Here is an 18,928-nt window from a genome sequence, read left to right on the forward strand (position 1 = left end):
GGTGCCGATCAGCACTACTCAAAGGAAGAGCCAGAGAATTGTTGGTTGCAAATCCAGTGAGATAAAGAGTTTGTGCCAGAACCTAAGTCAACACATTACTAAGCACTGTTTAGTTTAGCTGACATTTGTATGCAGCAAGACTTTCTGGATAAAGGCAGCAAAGCCATGATTTACTCCATCTCCTCGTGGACTGGGAATAAATACTTCTGACCAGCCCTGGCCTATGGACCAGCTCTGAGCAGCACACGTATAAACGATACATGTTTGAGTGAAAAGTAAATCCATAGTAACTGTTCTGCAAATGATCACATTTGTTCAGTAAATAGATAGATATTACACATACAAATATGAGTGATGCCACTGGAAGCATACACTTTAATCCACTGGAGAACCGCTATCTTTTGTCTTTGCAATTCTGTCCAGCAAAATTTTTTGAAATGTGAAAGTTGTATGAGTGGGATTTTTAAAAAAGAGAGAATGTTTTCTTTTCCTACTTTTATTAAGTATTTCTAAAAATTAACCAAAGCCCACACTTTATTTGGATTTCCTTAGTTTCTACCTACTGTTCTTTTCCTGTTCCAGATCCCGTCCAGGACACCAAGTCACATCTAGTCCTCCTGTCTCCTTAGGCGCCTCTTGGCTACTAAATCTTTTACAACCTAAAGTTTATTATTATTATTGCTTCCAGAGCCAGAGTTCGTAAAAGAGGTAATGCACTAACGTTTCTAAGCACTCTACTGCGTGCCAGTTTGTTCACTATTCTACTTGTCTCAACAATGCTCGGAGCGAAGTACTATTATTAACTCCATTTCCAGGCAAGGAAGGTGAGACAGGATGAGAGTAAGTAATTTGCCCACAGTTAAATTAGCTGGAAAGTGGCTGAGCTGGGATATGGACCCAGCAGTCTGATTCTTGAGGTCAGGCTACAAACTACTACACTACACAAAACACATATAAATTTATCTAAGTACGCTTACCTCAGAGTGTTACCTGGTATCTGAAAATGGGACACAGTGTTATGAGAACGTCAGAAACTTCCAAAAGATGACCGACCACACAGACAATAAAAGTAAAATTTTTACTGCGTTTGACAGGGCACAATGCTTTCTTGTACAGTATTTCATAATTAAATTCTAAGACCACAGGAGGAAATGAGATGCCTGACAGAAGAGAGACTCAAACGTTAACCTACCTGTAGGAAATGGAGGTCCCAGTTTCAAACAAGAGGCATTTATTTGTAGAACAGGTATTCGGAGAATGTAAAAAAGAAAAAAGCATGTATAATTAAAATTCTAAACCCTATAAAAATTAAGTCTGGAAATCTTTCAAACAGACTTTTGGTAACACATTTGAGAGTTCCCATAAATATTTTTAATAGGACTGCAATAGAAGGTCAATTAAAAATGGAGCGGCCATTGGAAAAGGCATTCGTCAACTCTCTCTCTTTGTACTAGTGTACTCAGAAAACTCTGTTTTCTAAGGGATACAAAATCTAACAAATTCTCTTTTCTGAATTCTCAGAATTTACCAGCTTTCTGTGCCAGATTATTACTAAGGAATGCATCCACTGTCTGTAATGATGAACAAAAAAGTGAAAAGTGAGCACAGCGATGAGAGTAAATTATTTGAGCTCAGGGATCAGCCCAGAAAACACTCCTCCCACATTCTTCTAGAGAACGGCTGTTTTTACCTACCTGTTCTTATCTCTCTGGCCCCTAAAGGCAGGGAGCAGGCAGCTCCCTCTAGCAATGGCCACACCTTTGGCTCTGAGTTCTGGAATTTCTGCTGGTGTTTGGGGGTTATGAATTTGACTGAACTGTCCTCAAGCTGTAGACCATCAACGTGACCACAAGGAAAAGCCATCACTGATCCTCAGGGAGAACTGTCCACTGTACATTGACAAGACATCACAATATGCCACACAGCAAGATACATTCAAACTCCTGAAAGGGAAAACTCTGCATAGGATACTCTCCCCAGCAAGATTATTATTTAGAATAGAAGGAGAGAGAAAACATTTCTCAGACTTGCCGGAGATGGTATGGATAAAAGACAACCCTCCTATACCGTGGGTGGGAATGTAGCAGGGAATGTGCAGTCATTATGGAAAATAGTATGGCGATTCCTTAAAAAACTGAAAATAGACTTACCATTTGATCCAGCAATCCTACTCCTGGGCATATATCTGGAGGAAACTCTCCATTAGAAAAGACACACACACCCCAATGTTCATAGCAGCACTATTTACAATAGCCAAGACAAAGAAGCAACTAAATGTCCATCAACAGATGACTAAAGAAGCTATGGTATATTTATATAATAGAATACTACTCAGCCATAAAAAATAAAATAATGCCATTTGCAGCAACATAGATGAACCTGGAGATCATCATTCTAAGTGTAGTAAGCCAAAAAGAGAAAGAAAAATACCATATGATAACACTCATATGTGGAATCTAAAAAGAAAAAAAGATGAACACAAATGAACTTATTTACAAAACAGAGACAGAGTCAGACATTTAAAACAAACATGGTTACCAGGGGAGAAAGAAGGTGGAGAGGGATAAATTGGGAGTTTTGGATTTGCAGATACTAACTACTATACATAAAATACATAAACACCCAAGTCCTACTGTATAGCACAGGGAAATATATTCAATACTTGTAATGGCCTATAGTGAAAAAGAGTATGAAAAGGAATATATACATATATGTATAACTGAATCGCTATGCTGTGCACCAGAAATTAACACATTGTAAATCGACTATACATCAATAAAAAAATTTTTAAACAATTTCTCAGACAAGCAAAAACTAAAAGAATATAGCAATATGAAATCTACCCTAAAAGAAATATTGAAAGGTGTTCTCTACATAGAGAAGAAGCAAGAATCTATAGGAAAGAGAAAATCACAATTGGATGATTTAAATAAACCAGCACACAGATTAAAAAATAATAATAATAATAAAAATATGCCACACAGCCGTTACATGTAGAAAAGCAAGGAGAGCAGACTAACTTCTTTCTGCTCTCTCTTCCTTGGTAATGACATTTGGAGGCCTAATTCCATTTTTCAAATATACTCCTTTCACGGCCAGACTAAAATTTGGATTTCCTCAAAAGTGAAAATTGTCTGACTTAAGGAAGATAAGCAGACACCTATTGTTCTATCTTAATTGCTGGAGGTCGGAGGGAGGGAGCTGTTTTTCTAAGCCACACCTTTGGAATAATAAAAGCAAAGGACAAAAGTCCAGAGGTCTTCCACAGAACAACTGAGAAGGGAGTTAGAAATGACAGCCCAGTAACTGGGACATCGAGCACGCTGAGAGTCGCTGGGGAACCTCTGTAAATGCTCGCGATGCCATGTCGGCTACACGGCTGTGATGCCGGCAAGTCTAGAGGGTGCTACCTCTTTGAGGGGGCTCTGAATTATTATAAGCCACTGCAGCCAGCTTTGGAGTAGAACTCCAAGGTATAAACTGATAGAAGCAGCTCCACAAGACAAGGAAAGCTGTTCCCTGCAAACTGCAAGAAGGAAGGACCAGACTCTGCTTGATTAACAACAACAGCAAGACCCTAGATTTCCCAACAGAATCTCAGATTACTCAGAAAAGGGTGGACGTGTTCATGCTCCATCCATATTAAAGCCTTTTGCTGATCCTCGCTACACATTTTCATCCCTAAAATTCACATATCTTGTATTTTTCCATGTACAGACATAAACCTATATATGAGGAACTTAAAAGTGTTAGTATAACATTATTTGCTCTCTTGTATGTGATCCTCCTCCATGTCTGGATCTTGGGTAATAAACATCATTGTCAATGGCAGGGACCACAACCCTGTAATTCTCTTTAGGAAAAAACACAGACTTATTTTTCCCAATAACTTGAACTATATATACTGTTGGGTTCTCTTGCTTAAAACAGAACTTGTTATTGGATAAATTAAAAATAATTGTATGAAAGTTACTAAGTGAGTAGATCTTAAAAGTTTTCATCACAAGAAAAAAAATTATAACTGTGGTGATGGATGTTAACTAGACTTACTGTGACTGCTCATCTGTCAATATGTACAACTATCTAATCATTACATTGTGCACTTGAAACTAATATACTTTTATAACATTATGTTATAACATATGTCAATTATATCTCAATTAAAAACGTGTAATATGTTGACATGGGCTCAAACAACAAAAAAACCTCACTAAATATCAGAAAATATTAGACTTCTATTTCTTATACTATAGTAAATTTAGATAAGATAGCCCTGTATGACTCCTCTGGTTTAAAATACAATGCCTGATAAAATATTTTTAAAATATGATTTTAACCACATGACCAGCTTTCACATAAGTAAGGAATTTTAAAAGCCCAGAAACACGAGAAGGTCAGTATAAAACAGATCAGATGATAACAAGTGCCGTGGAGAGATATGAAGCAGGGGCAGGCAGATGGGAAGTGCCACGAGAGGTTGAGGCTTATAACCTTAAATAGCATGGTCAAAGAAAACACTGTCAAGAAAAGAATTTCAAAAGATCAATATAATCAGACCATGTTCTATAATGACAATGCAATTAGTTAGAAATTAGTAACAAAACGATAACTGAAATAACCCTGTATATCTGGAAAATTCAAAACTTGTAAACAGATCATGAGTCACAGAAAATAATCTTAATGGAAATTAGAAAATACACAGACTTGAAAGACAACATAACCCCTCGACCAGAAGAAAAAAAACTGCATATAAAAATTTAGAGAATGCAGGTAAAGCAGTACTTAGAGGAAATTTTATTACCCTATATGTTTACATTAGAAAAGAAGTGATAACTTAAAAAATAAGAATTTTTAAAAAGATCAGCAAATAATGCTCATTAAAAAAAATAAAAGGAAAAGAATCATAGGGAGGAAAACCTAATGAAACAGAAAACAAACATACAATACAGGAAATCAAGGAAACAAAAAAACTAGTGCTTTGAAAAGACTAATAACCACACCTCTGGCAAGGTCAATCAATGGAAAAAGGTAGAAAGCATACATACAAATTATATTAACAGAAAAGAAGCAGAGCTGCAAAGGCTGCGGAGATTGAAAAGATAGGACAATACTATAAACAATTTTATGTAAGTCAGAAAATATGGAATTTTGAAAGGAATGACAGATTTTTTTTCTTGATGAAAATACTAGACCCAGAAACCTTACTAAACATTTAACAGTCACATATCCCAGTCTTACATGAATTCTTCCAGAGAATAGTAGAAAAGGATGGCAACGTAGTAATTATATTCTTTTAAAAAGATAAATACCCCCACTTTTTTTTAAAGTGCACAGGCATACTCCTATATACCTCCTGAGTCAAAGAAACCAATACAAGAAATTCAAAATACTTAGAACTTAATTTTAATAAACTTTACACATCAAAATTTGTTAGATGAAGCAAAGATGGTACTTTGAGAAGAATTATCATAAATATTTATTAGGGAAGAACAGATGCCTTTGTTAGGAATAATGCTTTTATTAGAAAACACTCACATTAGAAAAGAAATGAATTGTCTTCGGTGGTTATAGGAGCAAAGTATAAAAAAAAAAAAATAAGCTGTATACCCAACTGAAAAAAACAGATAAAGAACAGAATAAATCCAAAGAAAATTTAAAAGATGATAATAAAGCAGAAATCAATAAAAGGAAGAAGAAAAACCAACAAAAATAAAGAAACCCCTTTTAAGATTCAGCAAGAGATAAGGCAAAAACAAATATTTTAAAACAATAATTTTAAATTAAATACACATCAGCCCATATTTTAAAAATATACTGTCATCAACATTATGTCAGTATATCTGAAAGCTTATACAAAATGGAAACATTTCTAGAAAAATATAACATCAAAACTGACTTCAGAAGAAATATAAAGAATAAATAATCCTATCACTAACAGAACTAATGATTAATTGCTGATTAGCAGGTAAAAGTTCTTCACACAAAGAAAATAACTAGACCCAGATAAACAATTTTACTGAACTTTCAAGGAAAGGAATATTCCAAAATTTCAAACTCTTCCACAAAATAGAAAGAGAAGAAACACTCCCCAACGTGTTCTGTGAGGCTAGCATAACTGAAATATAAACCCAGACAAGGATATGATCAGAAAGGAAAACCACAGGCCTGTTTCATTCAAGAATTTAGAGATCAAAAAACAAAAACAGAACAAAAAGACTACTAAACTAAATACTGACAAACTGAATCCAACTATTCATATATACATGATACAATGATGAAGACAGGTTTAATTCTGGCATGCAGAGACAGTTTAATATTAGAAAATCTATAACTACTTCTCATTACATTAACAGATTAAAGAAGAAAAAATAGTATCAATAGATGCGAAAAGAAAAAAAGATAACTTTCAACCAACTATTACTGATTAGAACTTCAGCAGGGAAAACCAGAGACTTTACTTAACCTGTATAGCTATATCTATAATAAACTGAAAACAATCACTATCCTTTATGGGAGAAGGGGCTTGAAAACATTCCCTTTAAATCCTGAACAAGAAAAGAATGCCAATTCATTACTTTTATTAACTTCATACTCAAAATTCTGCCTAGGGCAAAAATAGAAGAATAAATTAAGAATATGAAAACAAATATATATATATTCATATATGACTGAAGCACTGTGCTGTACACCAGAAATTGACACAACATTGTAAACTGACTATACTTCAATTAAAAAAAAAGTTAAAGAATAAAATAAATAAATAAATAAAGCCATAAGATTTGCAAAGGAGGAAATATAACTGTCTTTATTTGCAAATAAGATTGTTTCAACAACAAAAAACCAAGTTATTTGAAATAATAATAAACTAGCAAAGACTGGGTATAAGACCAATATGCAAAAGTAAACTACATTTCTGTATACCAGGAACAATTAGAAAACAATTTTAAGAGATCTCATAAACATTAGTAACAGAAACAAAGTACGCCTAACAAAAAACATAGAAAATATAAAACTTCACAGTAAGATATTTAAAAATAATTAAATAAATGGAGAAATATTTATATTCACGGACTATATGATCTAATACCACAGAGATGCCAATTCTCTTCTAATTGCTTTATAGTTTCATGCAGTTTCCATCAAAACGCCAATGGGTTTCCCATGGAAGGAAAACTGATTCTAAAATACACTTGAAAGAGAAAGGACCAAGATCACTGAGTCACTTCTGAAAGAGTATAAGGAAGGAGAATTTGGCCTGCCAAACATAAAGACTTATGATAAAGCTATAGTAACTGATGGTGTGGTATGTACAAGAATCTATAAATTAACCAAGGAAACACAGTACAGTGTCCAGAGATAGACACATGTATATATGAAACTCCGAAGTAGTTAGTAGACCACTTTATAAAAGGAGAAATTATTTGGCAAATGGAATGAAAAAAGTTGGTCATCTGTACGAAAGAATTAAAAATATATGCCTAGCTCACAATATGAAAAATAACTTCTGATGAATTAAAAGCCTGTATGTCAAAAGCAAGATTTTGAAACATTCAGAAGATGATATAGACAGATATCTTTCTGACCTTAGAATAGGGAAGGACTGCTTAAACACCAAACATAAATTAATCATGGATACATTAGAACAAATTAAAGTTAGTAACTTTTGTTTATCTAGAGACCTCTTTTCTAAATGTGAAAATACAAACTATAAACAGGGAGAAGATATTTGCAACAGATATAATTGATCAAAGATTAATATCAAGAACATACTAAAAACAAAATAAAACTCACAAATCAATCAAAAAAAGACAAACCAATAGATAAATGGGCAAAGGTATTTATGAATAAGCATCTTTAAAATTTTTTTTAGTTTCCTTTTGAGGGGGTGGTAATTAGGCTTATTTACTTACTTATTTATTTATTTTTAGAGGAGGTACTGGGGATTGAACCCAGGACCTTGTGTATACTAAGCATGGGCTGTACCAATTGAGCTATACCCTCCCCCCTTGAATAAGCATTTTAGCGACAAAAGCAAACGGCCCCTAAACATGTGAAAGGATGCTCTATCTCATAAGACACACAAATTAAAACAAAATACCATTTCACACCAGTAGATTGCCCCTCCAAAAAAACCCTGTCTGCATGCCGACTACTGGTCTTCCACCCAAATCTGTTCTCTCCTTCTTCTCTGGTCACAGAATTGTAGCTGGAATCTGGGCTGCCCAGGGAGATGACATGGCCAGCCTCCCTTGCAGCAAAGAATGCTGTCATGGGACTAAGTTTCCACCCTTAAATGAATAGACATTCTCTCTGGCCTGGGCTTTAAAACACTGGACATGTGCTCCTCAAGACTCGTTTTTCCTTCCTGTCGGCCAGAACATGGATATATTTAAGACCTACTTTCAACCAGGCAGACAAGTTCAGTTCCCTAGGTGATGGCAGAGCAAGGAGATGAAGGAAACTCAAATAACTTAATGAGGCAAAACCATACTGGTAGCCTGGACTGCACACCTCCACACTGTTATGTGAAAATCACTACAGTTTTGGTTTACTGTCTTTCAAAGTTCTCTTTATTATAGCAGTTTAGCCTTTACCTTAACTAATACATTGGTCCATCCTAAGTGTTTTTCAGGATGTGGAATTCTCATCCACAGCTGGTAAGAGGATAAATACCAAACATTTTGAGAAAAGTCTGACATTAATACAGTTGGCCATGCACATTCCCTATGACCCAGCAAGTATACAGAGAGAAATACACATACACTAGGAGATATCTACAGAATTTTATATATTATTAATCATGGTAGCAAAAAACTGCAAATAACCCTAGTGTCATACAGAATGGCTACATAGATTCTAGTATTTTCAGGCACTGGAATACTGCAAACCAGTGAAAATAAATTAACTACACAAGCTAATGTAGATCAACCTTCCTATAACATTGAGTGAAAAACAGAAGTCATAAGAATGAGTACTTACTTAGAAAATTTTTTATTGGTGAAAATTTTAAACATACACAAAAGTAAAGAGAATAATATAGTGAGGTCCTGTGCCCAACAATTATCAATCCTGACTAATCTTATTTTATCTATATTCCAACCTACTTCTTCCTTCCTCCAGATTATCTTGAAGCAAATCTTAGATATCATAATTTCACCCCCAAATATTTTAGCTCATATATTTAAAAGATAAAGATTTGTGATACATGCCAAAATACTATTATTTAAATTTTTTAAATTAACATAAATTCCTTAATATCATTAAAAAAATCTGTTACATGTTTAAATGACTGTATTTTTGATGCATGAATACAACAACTATAAAGAGAACTATAAAACTATCATAAAACTTTAAAGCAAACAAGGGGATGATTAATACTAAATTCAGAATTGCTGTTGAGGGGACTACAGGATGAAGAGAGATTTGTTAGGAAAGGGGCAACTTGGGGGAGTGTTTCTACACACTGGTTAATATTCTAGTTCTTCAGCTGGGTGATTACTAACCAGGGATTCATTTTATTATTATTCATTAAATTGTAAATAATTTTCTATATCCACTTGTATGTATATTTCACCCAAGAAAAGAAAAGAAAGAGAGGGTGCTTTCCCAAACACACACACACACACAAACACACACACACACACACACAGTTAGCTGAATTCAAAGTTAAGTAAAAACCAACGTACATCACTGAGCTATTTAAGTAAACGATGTCTGAGATTGTCCTGTAGACAATTCTGATCAGCAGAGGTTCAATTTCACTTGGATCTACCTGGCCCCACCCGTATCCTAAAGGAGGGCGGAGCTGAAACTGAGATTCCTGCATTAAGCCAGGAAACTTACCAAGGGACAGATATACCACAGTCCAAAAATACAGGAAGTACAACTCATACCAAGCAGGAAAAATAACCAGAAGCTCCTCCCACCATAGTGTTATATTTCAGTAGGTACACAGAATGCTGAGCCCATTCATGCAAAGCAACCACGACAGTGACTGCCACTTGGCGAGCGCTCTGTAACTGTGAGCAGTTGTTACGATTATTTTTAAATATTATTATTTCACCATCCTTCTTATCTCCACCATGCAGGTTTACTTTTTTTTTTTTTTAATATAACTGTTTCAACTTTATTGAGGTATGACTGACAAATAAAAATGCTGCATATTTAAAGTGAACAACATATTTTAATATATGTATACATTGTGAAATGATTATCACAATCAAGATAACATACCCTGGGAGTTAACTTTAATTGTCAGCTTTTGACTTCACAAAACATCTGACTTGGAGGGAGGGATGTTTTATTTGTTGGTGACATGTAAGACTGAGGTCCACCTGGGGTTTCTCCTCACTCTGAAACCCCACCCAGACACACATGTTCAAGACCCGGCTATCCATCCACTTAACTCTATTTCAGCTAGTCACAGACATGCTTTTTGATGATTTCTTTTTCCCAATTATTATAAAATATTTCTCCATACTATAAAACGTTCTTCAAAAACATTGTTAATGACTATACAACATTCCATGTGTACAAATGAGTTAACCATTCCCCAGTGGAATTTAGTTAGCTATTCCCCATTGTTGAACATTTAGATTGTTTCTAGCTTTGTGACTTTCTAAAAAAATTACACAGGATTTTAATTCAATTTAATTTTGTGTTAATACTTGATTGGACACCCTGGATAATTCTGAATGATCACCATGTTAGTTTATACTATAAAGGAATAATAATTCAAAACAATTATTCTATTCATTCCATTAATGTTTAATGAAGCCCTGTGCCAGGAGGCGTGGGAGATACACAGACAATCATTTTTAATGTCAAAGTACTTTCTGTTATATGTCAATTATATCTCAATAAACCTGGGGGGAAAATCAAAGTGCTTTCAAATGAAGCCAAAGCCAATTAGCAGTTATAAGTGAGTTTCTCATTTCTATATTAATTTTAAAACAAAATATTTTTCTCAAAACTAGGAAATTAAGTCAGAGCCTCTATCTGATGTCATAAGAATCATTTTCATCACAGGTAAATAAAATCAATTGACTGGACTACAGTTTTTGTTTGTTTTTTTTTTTTTGCGGGGGGCGGGACTACTTTTATTTTCCACAGAACATCATTGAAGTAGAGGAAATTTAAAACAAAAGTTCTAAGTGAACACATGACAGCCCAGAAAAATGTATATTTAGGCTCTGTTACTTGTCCTTGGATATAAAAAACAGTGACACAATATAAAATCTACCTTATAAGGAGCTGGGAATCCCTGGTTTGCCTATTACATAGCCCTTTTTAATTTAACCATGAAACTCACTCTGTTCTAAAAGTACAGGGCACTTTATCAGGATGATTCAAGAATCGCCCACTTTGGGATCTATTTAGGCAGCAGACTGGTAATTATGTATTTGAAATTCAAAAAGCTTATCTAAGTGAGAATGTAACAAGAAGTAGTTGAAACATAAAGAAAACCAAAATTAAACTGACAATAAGGGCTAATTTTTATAGACCATTAGTGCCAAGCCTGTGATAAAGGCTTTCCATAAATCACCTCACAGAAGCCTCACAAAGGCAAGAAGGTAAGTACTATTATTATCCCCATTTTACAGATGAAGAAATTGACTCTTAGAGGTCAAACATTTCATTAGTGGCAGGGCTGGATGAATAACACCAAAGTTTCTGCTCTTAAACACTATGTTCCATTTCTTCCCATCCTGAGATATCAACAGGTGAAGGCATATATGCTATCAATAAACTGGAAAGTAATGTGGGACCAACAAATAAAAATACCTTCAAATAACTAAAAATATCTTCAAGTAACTGTCTCTAATCCCAACTTCTGCCTTCAAAGCACTAAAACAAAAATAGACTCAGTGATTAGGCATATAGCTTACTCGGTTTTCTTTATCTTAAATCTTAGTTGTATGACTTGAAATGAAAATAGGTAGCATTCCATAAAAAACTAAAAAGAGCCCATATGATCCAGCAATTTCCCTCCTGGGCAAATATCCAGAGGAAATTCTAATTTGAAAAGATACACACACCGCAGTATTTACAATAGGCAAGATAGGGAAACAACCTAAATGTCCCTTGACAGATGAGAGGATAAAGAAGTTGTGGTATGTATATTTTACACACACACACACACACACACACACACACACACACACACACACACACACACTAGAATACTACTCAGCCATAAAAAAGAATAAAATAATGCCATTTGCAGCAATATGGATGGACCTGGAGGTTTTCATACTAAGTGGAGTAAGCCAGAAAGACAAAGAAAAATGCTGTATCACTTATATGTAGAATCTTAAAAAAAAAAAAAAAAAAGACACAAATGAACTTATTCACAAAACAGAAACAGACTCAGATACAGAAAACAAACTTATGGTACTGGTGGGGATGGGGGTGGGAAGGAATAAATGTGGAGTTTGAGATTTGCAGATATGACCTACTATATAAAAATAAATAAAAGGTCCTATTGTATAGCATGGGGAACTGTATTCAATATCTTGTAATAACCTATAATGAAAAAGAATATGAAAAGGTACTGAATCAGAAACTAATATACACCAGAAACTAATACAATATTGTAAATTGACTCTACTTCAACTTAAAAATAATAAATAAATAAATAAATAAATAAATAAATAAATAAATAAATAAATAAATAAAATAGGTAGCATTAAAAAAAGGGGGTGGGGGATTCTGCTCTGGTCAATCTACAAAACAGACTCTCAGACTGGACCAGAGCCGAGGATATGTGGACCCTGATCTGGTCATTACAGCATAGGAGTAAGCAAACCAACCTAGATGGTTAGAGCTCAGATTTACCATCCTGTAGCCTACTCCTACCCTCACTGTATTTCAGAAGGACATGCTTTGCTTAAAAATTTCTCTAAAACTATTCCTTAAAATATTTTGAAGTTCATGAACCTAATCAGGTTTTCTGGACAATATAAGAGAGCTTATTGCAGTAGCTGCAATTAGTGTGACCAAGATTCAAGCAAGTTACATTTGTACATATTCACCATATATTTTCCGCTTGATCTTAAGGCCATCATGTGAAACTGCTGCCTGAGCATTGTGGTTTCTTGAAACGATCTTGGTGAAAAAAGCAACTTAGTTATAGTAACTCAACTTTAATTAACTCCTCCTGTTAACAGACCAGCGTTGTTCTTCTGTCCAACTATGATTCCTTCAACGGACGTAAAGGCTAAATAGGTAAGTGTTCTATTTCCTACTCCACTCTGTGAGGAATCTGAAAGTATAACACTGCCACTGAACAACAGAGGACCTGGGTTCTCGTCCAAGATGTATTACAGTTGTGCAACTCTGACACTGTGCCTCTGAGCACGTGTAAGTGGGCTGGACAGGGAATGTCTCAAGTCTCTCCCGGATACAAAGTTTTAATTCATAATTTAAATTGCTGTCTTCTATTGGAAGTTAAATCAAAGAACATTAGATGTAGACACAGATTCCATGTGAGTGACAGCAGCACTTTTAATTTCCCAGTTGAAATCTATCGCATGACGTGGGGTCATATCAAATGGAACTGGCATTTCCTTATGCTCCATCTGCAATCAAAATGTACTATTTGTAGTTCAGGCAACACAGTGGCTGAAGAACAACTGATTTTCTTGGCACTTCCTGCACATATGGCACATAGATGAGTATGAGATTATCCCTAGGAAAACACTGCAAATAAGAGCTGTCAAATCTTAACGACTAACAGTGTGCATTATTAGAAACAAACACGACCTCTCATCCATGAGTTCCACCTCACTAAACGTGTCCTTTGATTCTTTTGGCCCCCATATGTGAACCAGTATTTTTTTATAGGTGCTCCATAATATTTCTGCTGCAGAATTCAAAAATTACAAGATCACTAAAATCCAGATAATCCCAAACCTTCTGTTAAGCCACTTGCTACGATCTTTCCCACTGCTAAGCTTTTAGCCAGAGATGCTAAAAGTAGTGTAGTGGACTGGTTTGAGTTTCATACACTTTTCCAGACAAGGTTGCTTTTTAAGAACTCACACAAACAAGAGATTGATTTCTCTGGATTCTAAATCTTTGGGAACACAAACAAGAGATTGATTTCTCTGGATTCTAAATCTTTGGGAAGTTGACAAACACACATGAAATATTCTTTCTCTTCCTACTTAACATACTTCTTTTAAATTATTGCTTAATTTTTTGTTTCGATTTAAACCTGTCTATCTTTTAATTACTTGTATAATTCCCAATTTTCCCTGGTCTTACAATTCTGTGCTCTACTTTTCTGAAGGTGGTTTTATTACTTTTCTGCCTTCTATGTTATTATATATTAATTCCCTGAGAGCTCAAGACCATATATAATGTTGTGAATTCATCATGAAAAAAAAGTGAAAGCAAAGGTGACTCTCCCCAAAACAAGGCAGCCAAGAGAAAATGAGAAAAGCTTAAAAATTTTACTAAGTGATTAATATGAACCGACATGAGATCTTCAGTTAGATTCAAAGACCCTTATGATTGAGAGAATTTCAACTCCTTACCTTACAGGTAAGAAAATCAAAACCCAGAATGAAGCTAAGTGACTTGCCCAACATGATACATCTAACTGGATACATTTGTGGTCTTACACATAAAATTACAGGCTATAACCAGGATCGTTCTATTCAGAATTGAGAACAGCCCCATGAAATCCCTTCCCTAAACATGAGCAGGTAGCCACAGTGGCAAAATCCCACATCTGGAGTCATTCTTTTCTTCGATCAAACCCTTATCTCAGAAATTCTGAGATAAATGCAACTGATATTAGAGAAATGGGAAAGAAAAAGAAAGGACAATACTCCAGAATGTTAGGTTCAAGTCAGAAGGTAAAAAAGTCACATATAATCAAAAATGACTCTTGAAATCACCCGTACACCTAGGTCACCCAGAGTCCAATATATGTGGCTATATTCATCGGGAAGAGACCTGTAGCTTCTCTTCATGAATCCAACACAGCCAGATTTCCCTTTAGCAAAAGAATAGGCTACCTTTCTTTTATCAGATGAAATACCTGCTAGAGTTAAAAGAACTGGTTGTTCCAAAGCCATTTACCTTTAACCAGTGGGCTAGCGCCCTGCCAGGGGAACACACTCACCCTTTAAGAGGGGCTCAGGAAAAGAAACATTGAAAAACCAGAGTCCTCGGGGGAGGGTACAGCTCGGCGGCAGGGTGCATGCTGAGCATGCATCAGGTCCTGGGTTCAATCTCCAGGACCTCCATTAAATAAATAAATAAACCAACCCCCCCACCTACTCCTCCCCCCAAAAAAAAGGAAAGAAAAAAGAAAGCCAGAGTCCTGCCTCTGAAACTATCCTCAATAAGGGACCTATTCTCACTGCACAGGACAGTGGGCCTCATGCACTGTTTAACTCTCATTGTTCTCCCACAATATTCTTGATTTTGCCTGGTTAAGGCCAGATGAATTTGTGCCATTTGAGGTGTGTATGCTCCAACTCCACTGTATTTTCCTATTCCTATGTTTGCATATGGGTAAAATGATCTGGGTTAGACACAGGATGTGTAAGTATTGCAGGGGAATAATGAAGCCCGGACACAGTCTCTGATGAGAAGGGCAGGTCAGGTGTAGTAACGAGCCTAAAGCAGCCTGGGGTCCCTCAGGTGTGTCTAAGTGAGGAGGCTTGAAGGAAAGAGATCACTTTCTATGGGACGGAATTTGTTCCCAAAATAATTTACACCGTGTTCATAATTCTTCCTTGGATTGGATCTTATGGACACATTTTCAATGGCAACATAACCTATTTTATTGATTTTTAAAATCAATGTATAGGCCCTATACTCTCAAAGCATATAGGTAACCATATAACTCTAGAATTCATACTCTGAAAAAGATTAATCATGAGAGTATTTTTCAGACAGGGACTTGATCATGGACAACCTTCGAACAGAAACAACTTCACCAATACTTGGAAGTACCTTCAGCCTGTCAGTGCTCCAGACAGCAGGAAAGCCAGACTACCACCCCATGAAGACCTGCCACAAAGAGCCACGTGGAAAAACCGCACAGAGAAATGGTGATCGTGAACCAGAGTTCTACCTTAGAACGAAAGGTTTTCCGTTGTGTTGCACTCGTTAAGACAAGAAAGGTTAGGCTCATTAGAAAGTTTACCTGTCCCGAAGGAATAATTACTTCTCTGCCAATATAACTTCCATGTCAATGGAACCAGTTCCTACAAGTATAAATTATCTTAATTGCAAGCAGACAAATATCTGTTTCCTGAACAGTGTTCATCTTAACTCCATTACTGGAGTCAACCTAAAGGAAATGTTAGGTCCCTAGGCTTCCATATTGTGTTTGCCTCTGGCCATGATCAGTTGGTCCAGATTCACACTTGACTGACACAGGGTTCCCCCACCGGGTCCTCCCACAGGACTCCAGGCATTTTCACAACTTGACCACACAAAAGAACCCCTAGGCTGCTCCTGCCTTTCCCAAGGCAAGTACAGGAATGCCTTTCTCCACAGCCCTTTCATAAGATGGTATCTGTACAAACACAGGTGTCTACAAAGCAATTTTTATCAACTTTGCATTGAATATTCCAAAGAACAGCAGTGATCTCAACACTGCATCCATTGTCTCAATGCATGGGAAAAGCTACCCATGAGAGATCATAAAGGACGAAAAAAATAACAAATTTATGTTTATTAAACACTTCAATAGCAACACAAAACAATTGTACTAGAAAGAAAATACATTTTTTGAACCACAAGGCACATTAAAGAAAAATGCTTAATCAACCTTAATTAGGTTCCTTCATTAGTTGACAGTGTAAATGGACTGAAACTACTACTCAAATATTCAAACCTTCATTTTACATGCAAGTGGCCTCCATCAAATGATAAAGCAATATTCCCGTGTGAGTGTGAAAGATGGCACTGAATTCTGGCTCATTATAAAGGAGGAGTCATTCCACTAGTCTCTGCTTGGTTTAACCGCTAGGCGTTTAGGGGCTCTTTTATAAAAAGGGGACTCGCCCTGATAAATTAGTGAACAGTACAAATGTCGAAAATTGCCCGCACTCAGTGAAGCTCTAGATCACTTCAGGTCCAGACTTCAGAAAAATGACTCCTTAAAAAAATTACGTTGTGACAATGGTATCGGTTTAAATAGAATGAGAAAGGTGATGGTGATGGTAACTGAGCAGGAACCACAGCTGCCGCCTGTCTCTCATTAAGTTGCCCAGCTGAAGGTGGTTAAGTTGAAGCCAGTTCTCCCCTACTGGAGGTGCGCGCTGGCAGCGGGGTAAAGCCACTCGGTTTCCAGCTCCCTGGGGGTTTGACGAGACTAGGATTGGGACTGGGAATGGCTTGCCCGAAGCCCCGGGTGGCTCAACCAGGCGCTCTAGCTGTCCCTCACCACCTTCCTCCAACGCAGACCTCAAGTTAGAAAAGCAACTCCCGGAGCACAATGACAAGAAAGCACACAAAAGGAGCAAGGCAGCCGCTCCCATCCTTACCTTTGACTTGACTTTCATACTCGGCTATGATCTCTTTGTCCTTTTTGAATCTGCTCGGAGTGGACATTATCCAGCTGTTCTGGGTTTGCTTTCAATGGGCAAGTTCTGTTAGGTGGTCCACCGACCAGTTTCCTTGGAGAGGCAGAGAGTTGTACTCCCACACGACGGGAACCCAGAGGCAGCACCGACAGGAGAGAAAGGAGGAGGTAGAGGAGGCAGAGGAGGAGGGAAAAAAAGGAGCTAGCCGAGGACTAGATTAACCCAGGCGCTGGCACCATACTCTCCGGATCGGGCTGCCGTCGGTGATGCGTAGGAGAGCCCAGGGCTCGGGGCCGGAGAGGCCCGGCGCGCCGGCAAACTCCAGCGAGCGAGTGGCGGGGGGCGTCTCTGCCCACCCCACCCGGAGCCTGGCTACTTCCTCTACGACCGCTGGGCGGACGCGGGGACCGCGCCGGCGCTCCGCACCATTGTTAGCAGCCCGCACGGGGCGCGCGGGGCAGGGCCAGCCGTGGAGGGCGGGTGACGCGACCCTCCCTTGCTGCTCTGGCCGCCGACTCGGGCGCTCAGGGGGTCCCGCCCGGGCTGGGGATGCTGCTGCCGCGGCCGCCGCTCCTCGGTCGGAACACAGGGCTGCTACTGTCCGGGCAGGCAAGAGGAATCGAGATCCTAAAGCGAATCCCGGCCGCCGGCTGCGAGGGCGGCTGCTGCGCTGTAAGAAGGCGTCTAAGGCGCAGCCCAGCCGAGTTCAGGTCTCCGCCGCCGGCGCCGCGCGGGGCCTCTGCCTCCTGGGCCACCGGGCGCGGAGTCTGCCTCTTTCTCCCCGTCCCCCTTTGCGCTGCTGCCCCCAGGAGGCCGCCGGCGACAGGCACACTCTCACACGCACCGGGAGGAGCCGCGCCCCCGGCGGCCGCAAAGTTGCCGGCGCGCTCACGTCCCGCGCGGTTCCCCGGCGCCCCGGGAGCGAGCTGCGGGCCGCAGCGGCCCGGGAGGCCGCTCGGGGCTCGGCGAGGAGGGGCCGGACTCGCGGGAGGGGTCGGTTCGGCCGCGCGCGTTCCCTTCTCCGCCCTAGCCCCCGCCCGGCTCCGTCAGGAAGCGCCGCGCTTGTCCGGGAAGATGGATGCCTCTTGTGGCCAACCGCAGCCCGGCCTTGCGCGCCGAGCCGGGCGGCCGTGGGCGACGCCCCCAGCGCCTCCCGGGACGTGCAACTAGAAGACCCCTCCCTACCCGGCGGGCTGTCTTTGGCCAATGGTGGGAGCCGTTGTGGGGCCCTTTTCAGAGTCCAGAGGGGAAATCCAAGCTTAGATGTCTCCATGAAAGAAAGAGATGTCACTCCAAGATGTCAGTCACTCCAGACCCCCAGTAGGAACACTGGAGACTGAATAGTGAACGACTTGGCTGTGAAGAATCAAAGAAGG

The 18,928-nt window shown here is 38.5% G+C and overlaps 1 protein-coding gene across 2 annotated transcripts in view; it reads right to left on the reverse strand.

Moving 5' to 3' along the window:
* Positions 1 to 18,456, reverse strand: part of SRGAP1 (SLIT-ROBO Rho GTPase activating protein 1) — a 248,081-nt gene extending 229,625 nt beyond the window's left edge. For both annotated transcript variants that reach the window (XM_031462764.2, XM_010980295.3), the window contains exon 1: positions 17,514 to 18,456. In XM_031462764.2, coding sequence (XP_031318624.1) covers positions 17,514 to 17,580 — 67 coding nt within the window. In that variant the 5' untranslated portion in view covers positions 17,581 to 18,456. The remainder of the gene's footprint in view (positions 1 to 17,513) is intronic.
* Positions 18,457 to 18,928: the final 472 nt, after the last annotated feature.

Source organism: Camelus dromedarius, chromosome 11 (genome assembly GCF_036321535.1).
Source record: "Camelus dromedarius isolate mCamDro1 chromosome 11, mCamDro1.pat, whole genome shotgun sequence".
NCBI classification, from domain to species: Eukaryota; Metazoa; Chordata; class Mammalia; order Artiodactyla; family Camelidae; genus Camelus; species Camelus dromedarius.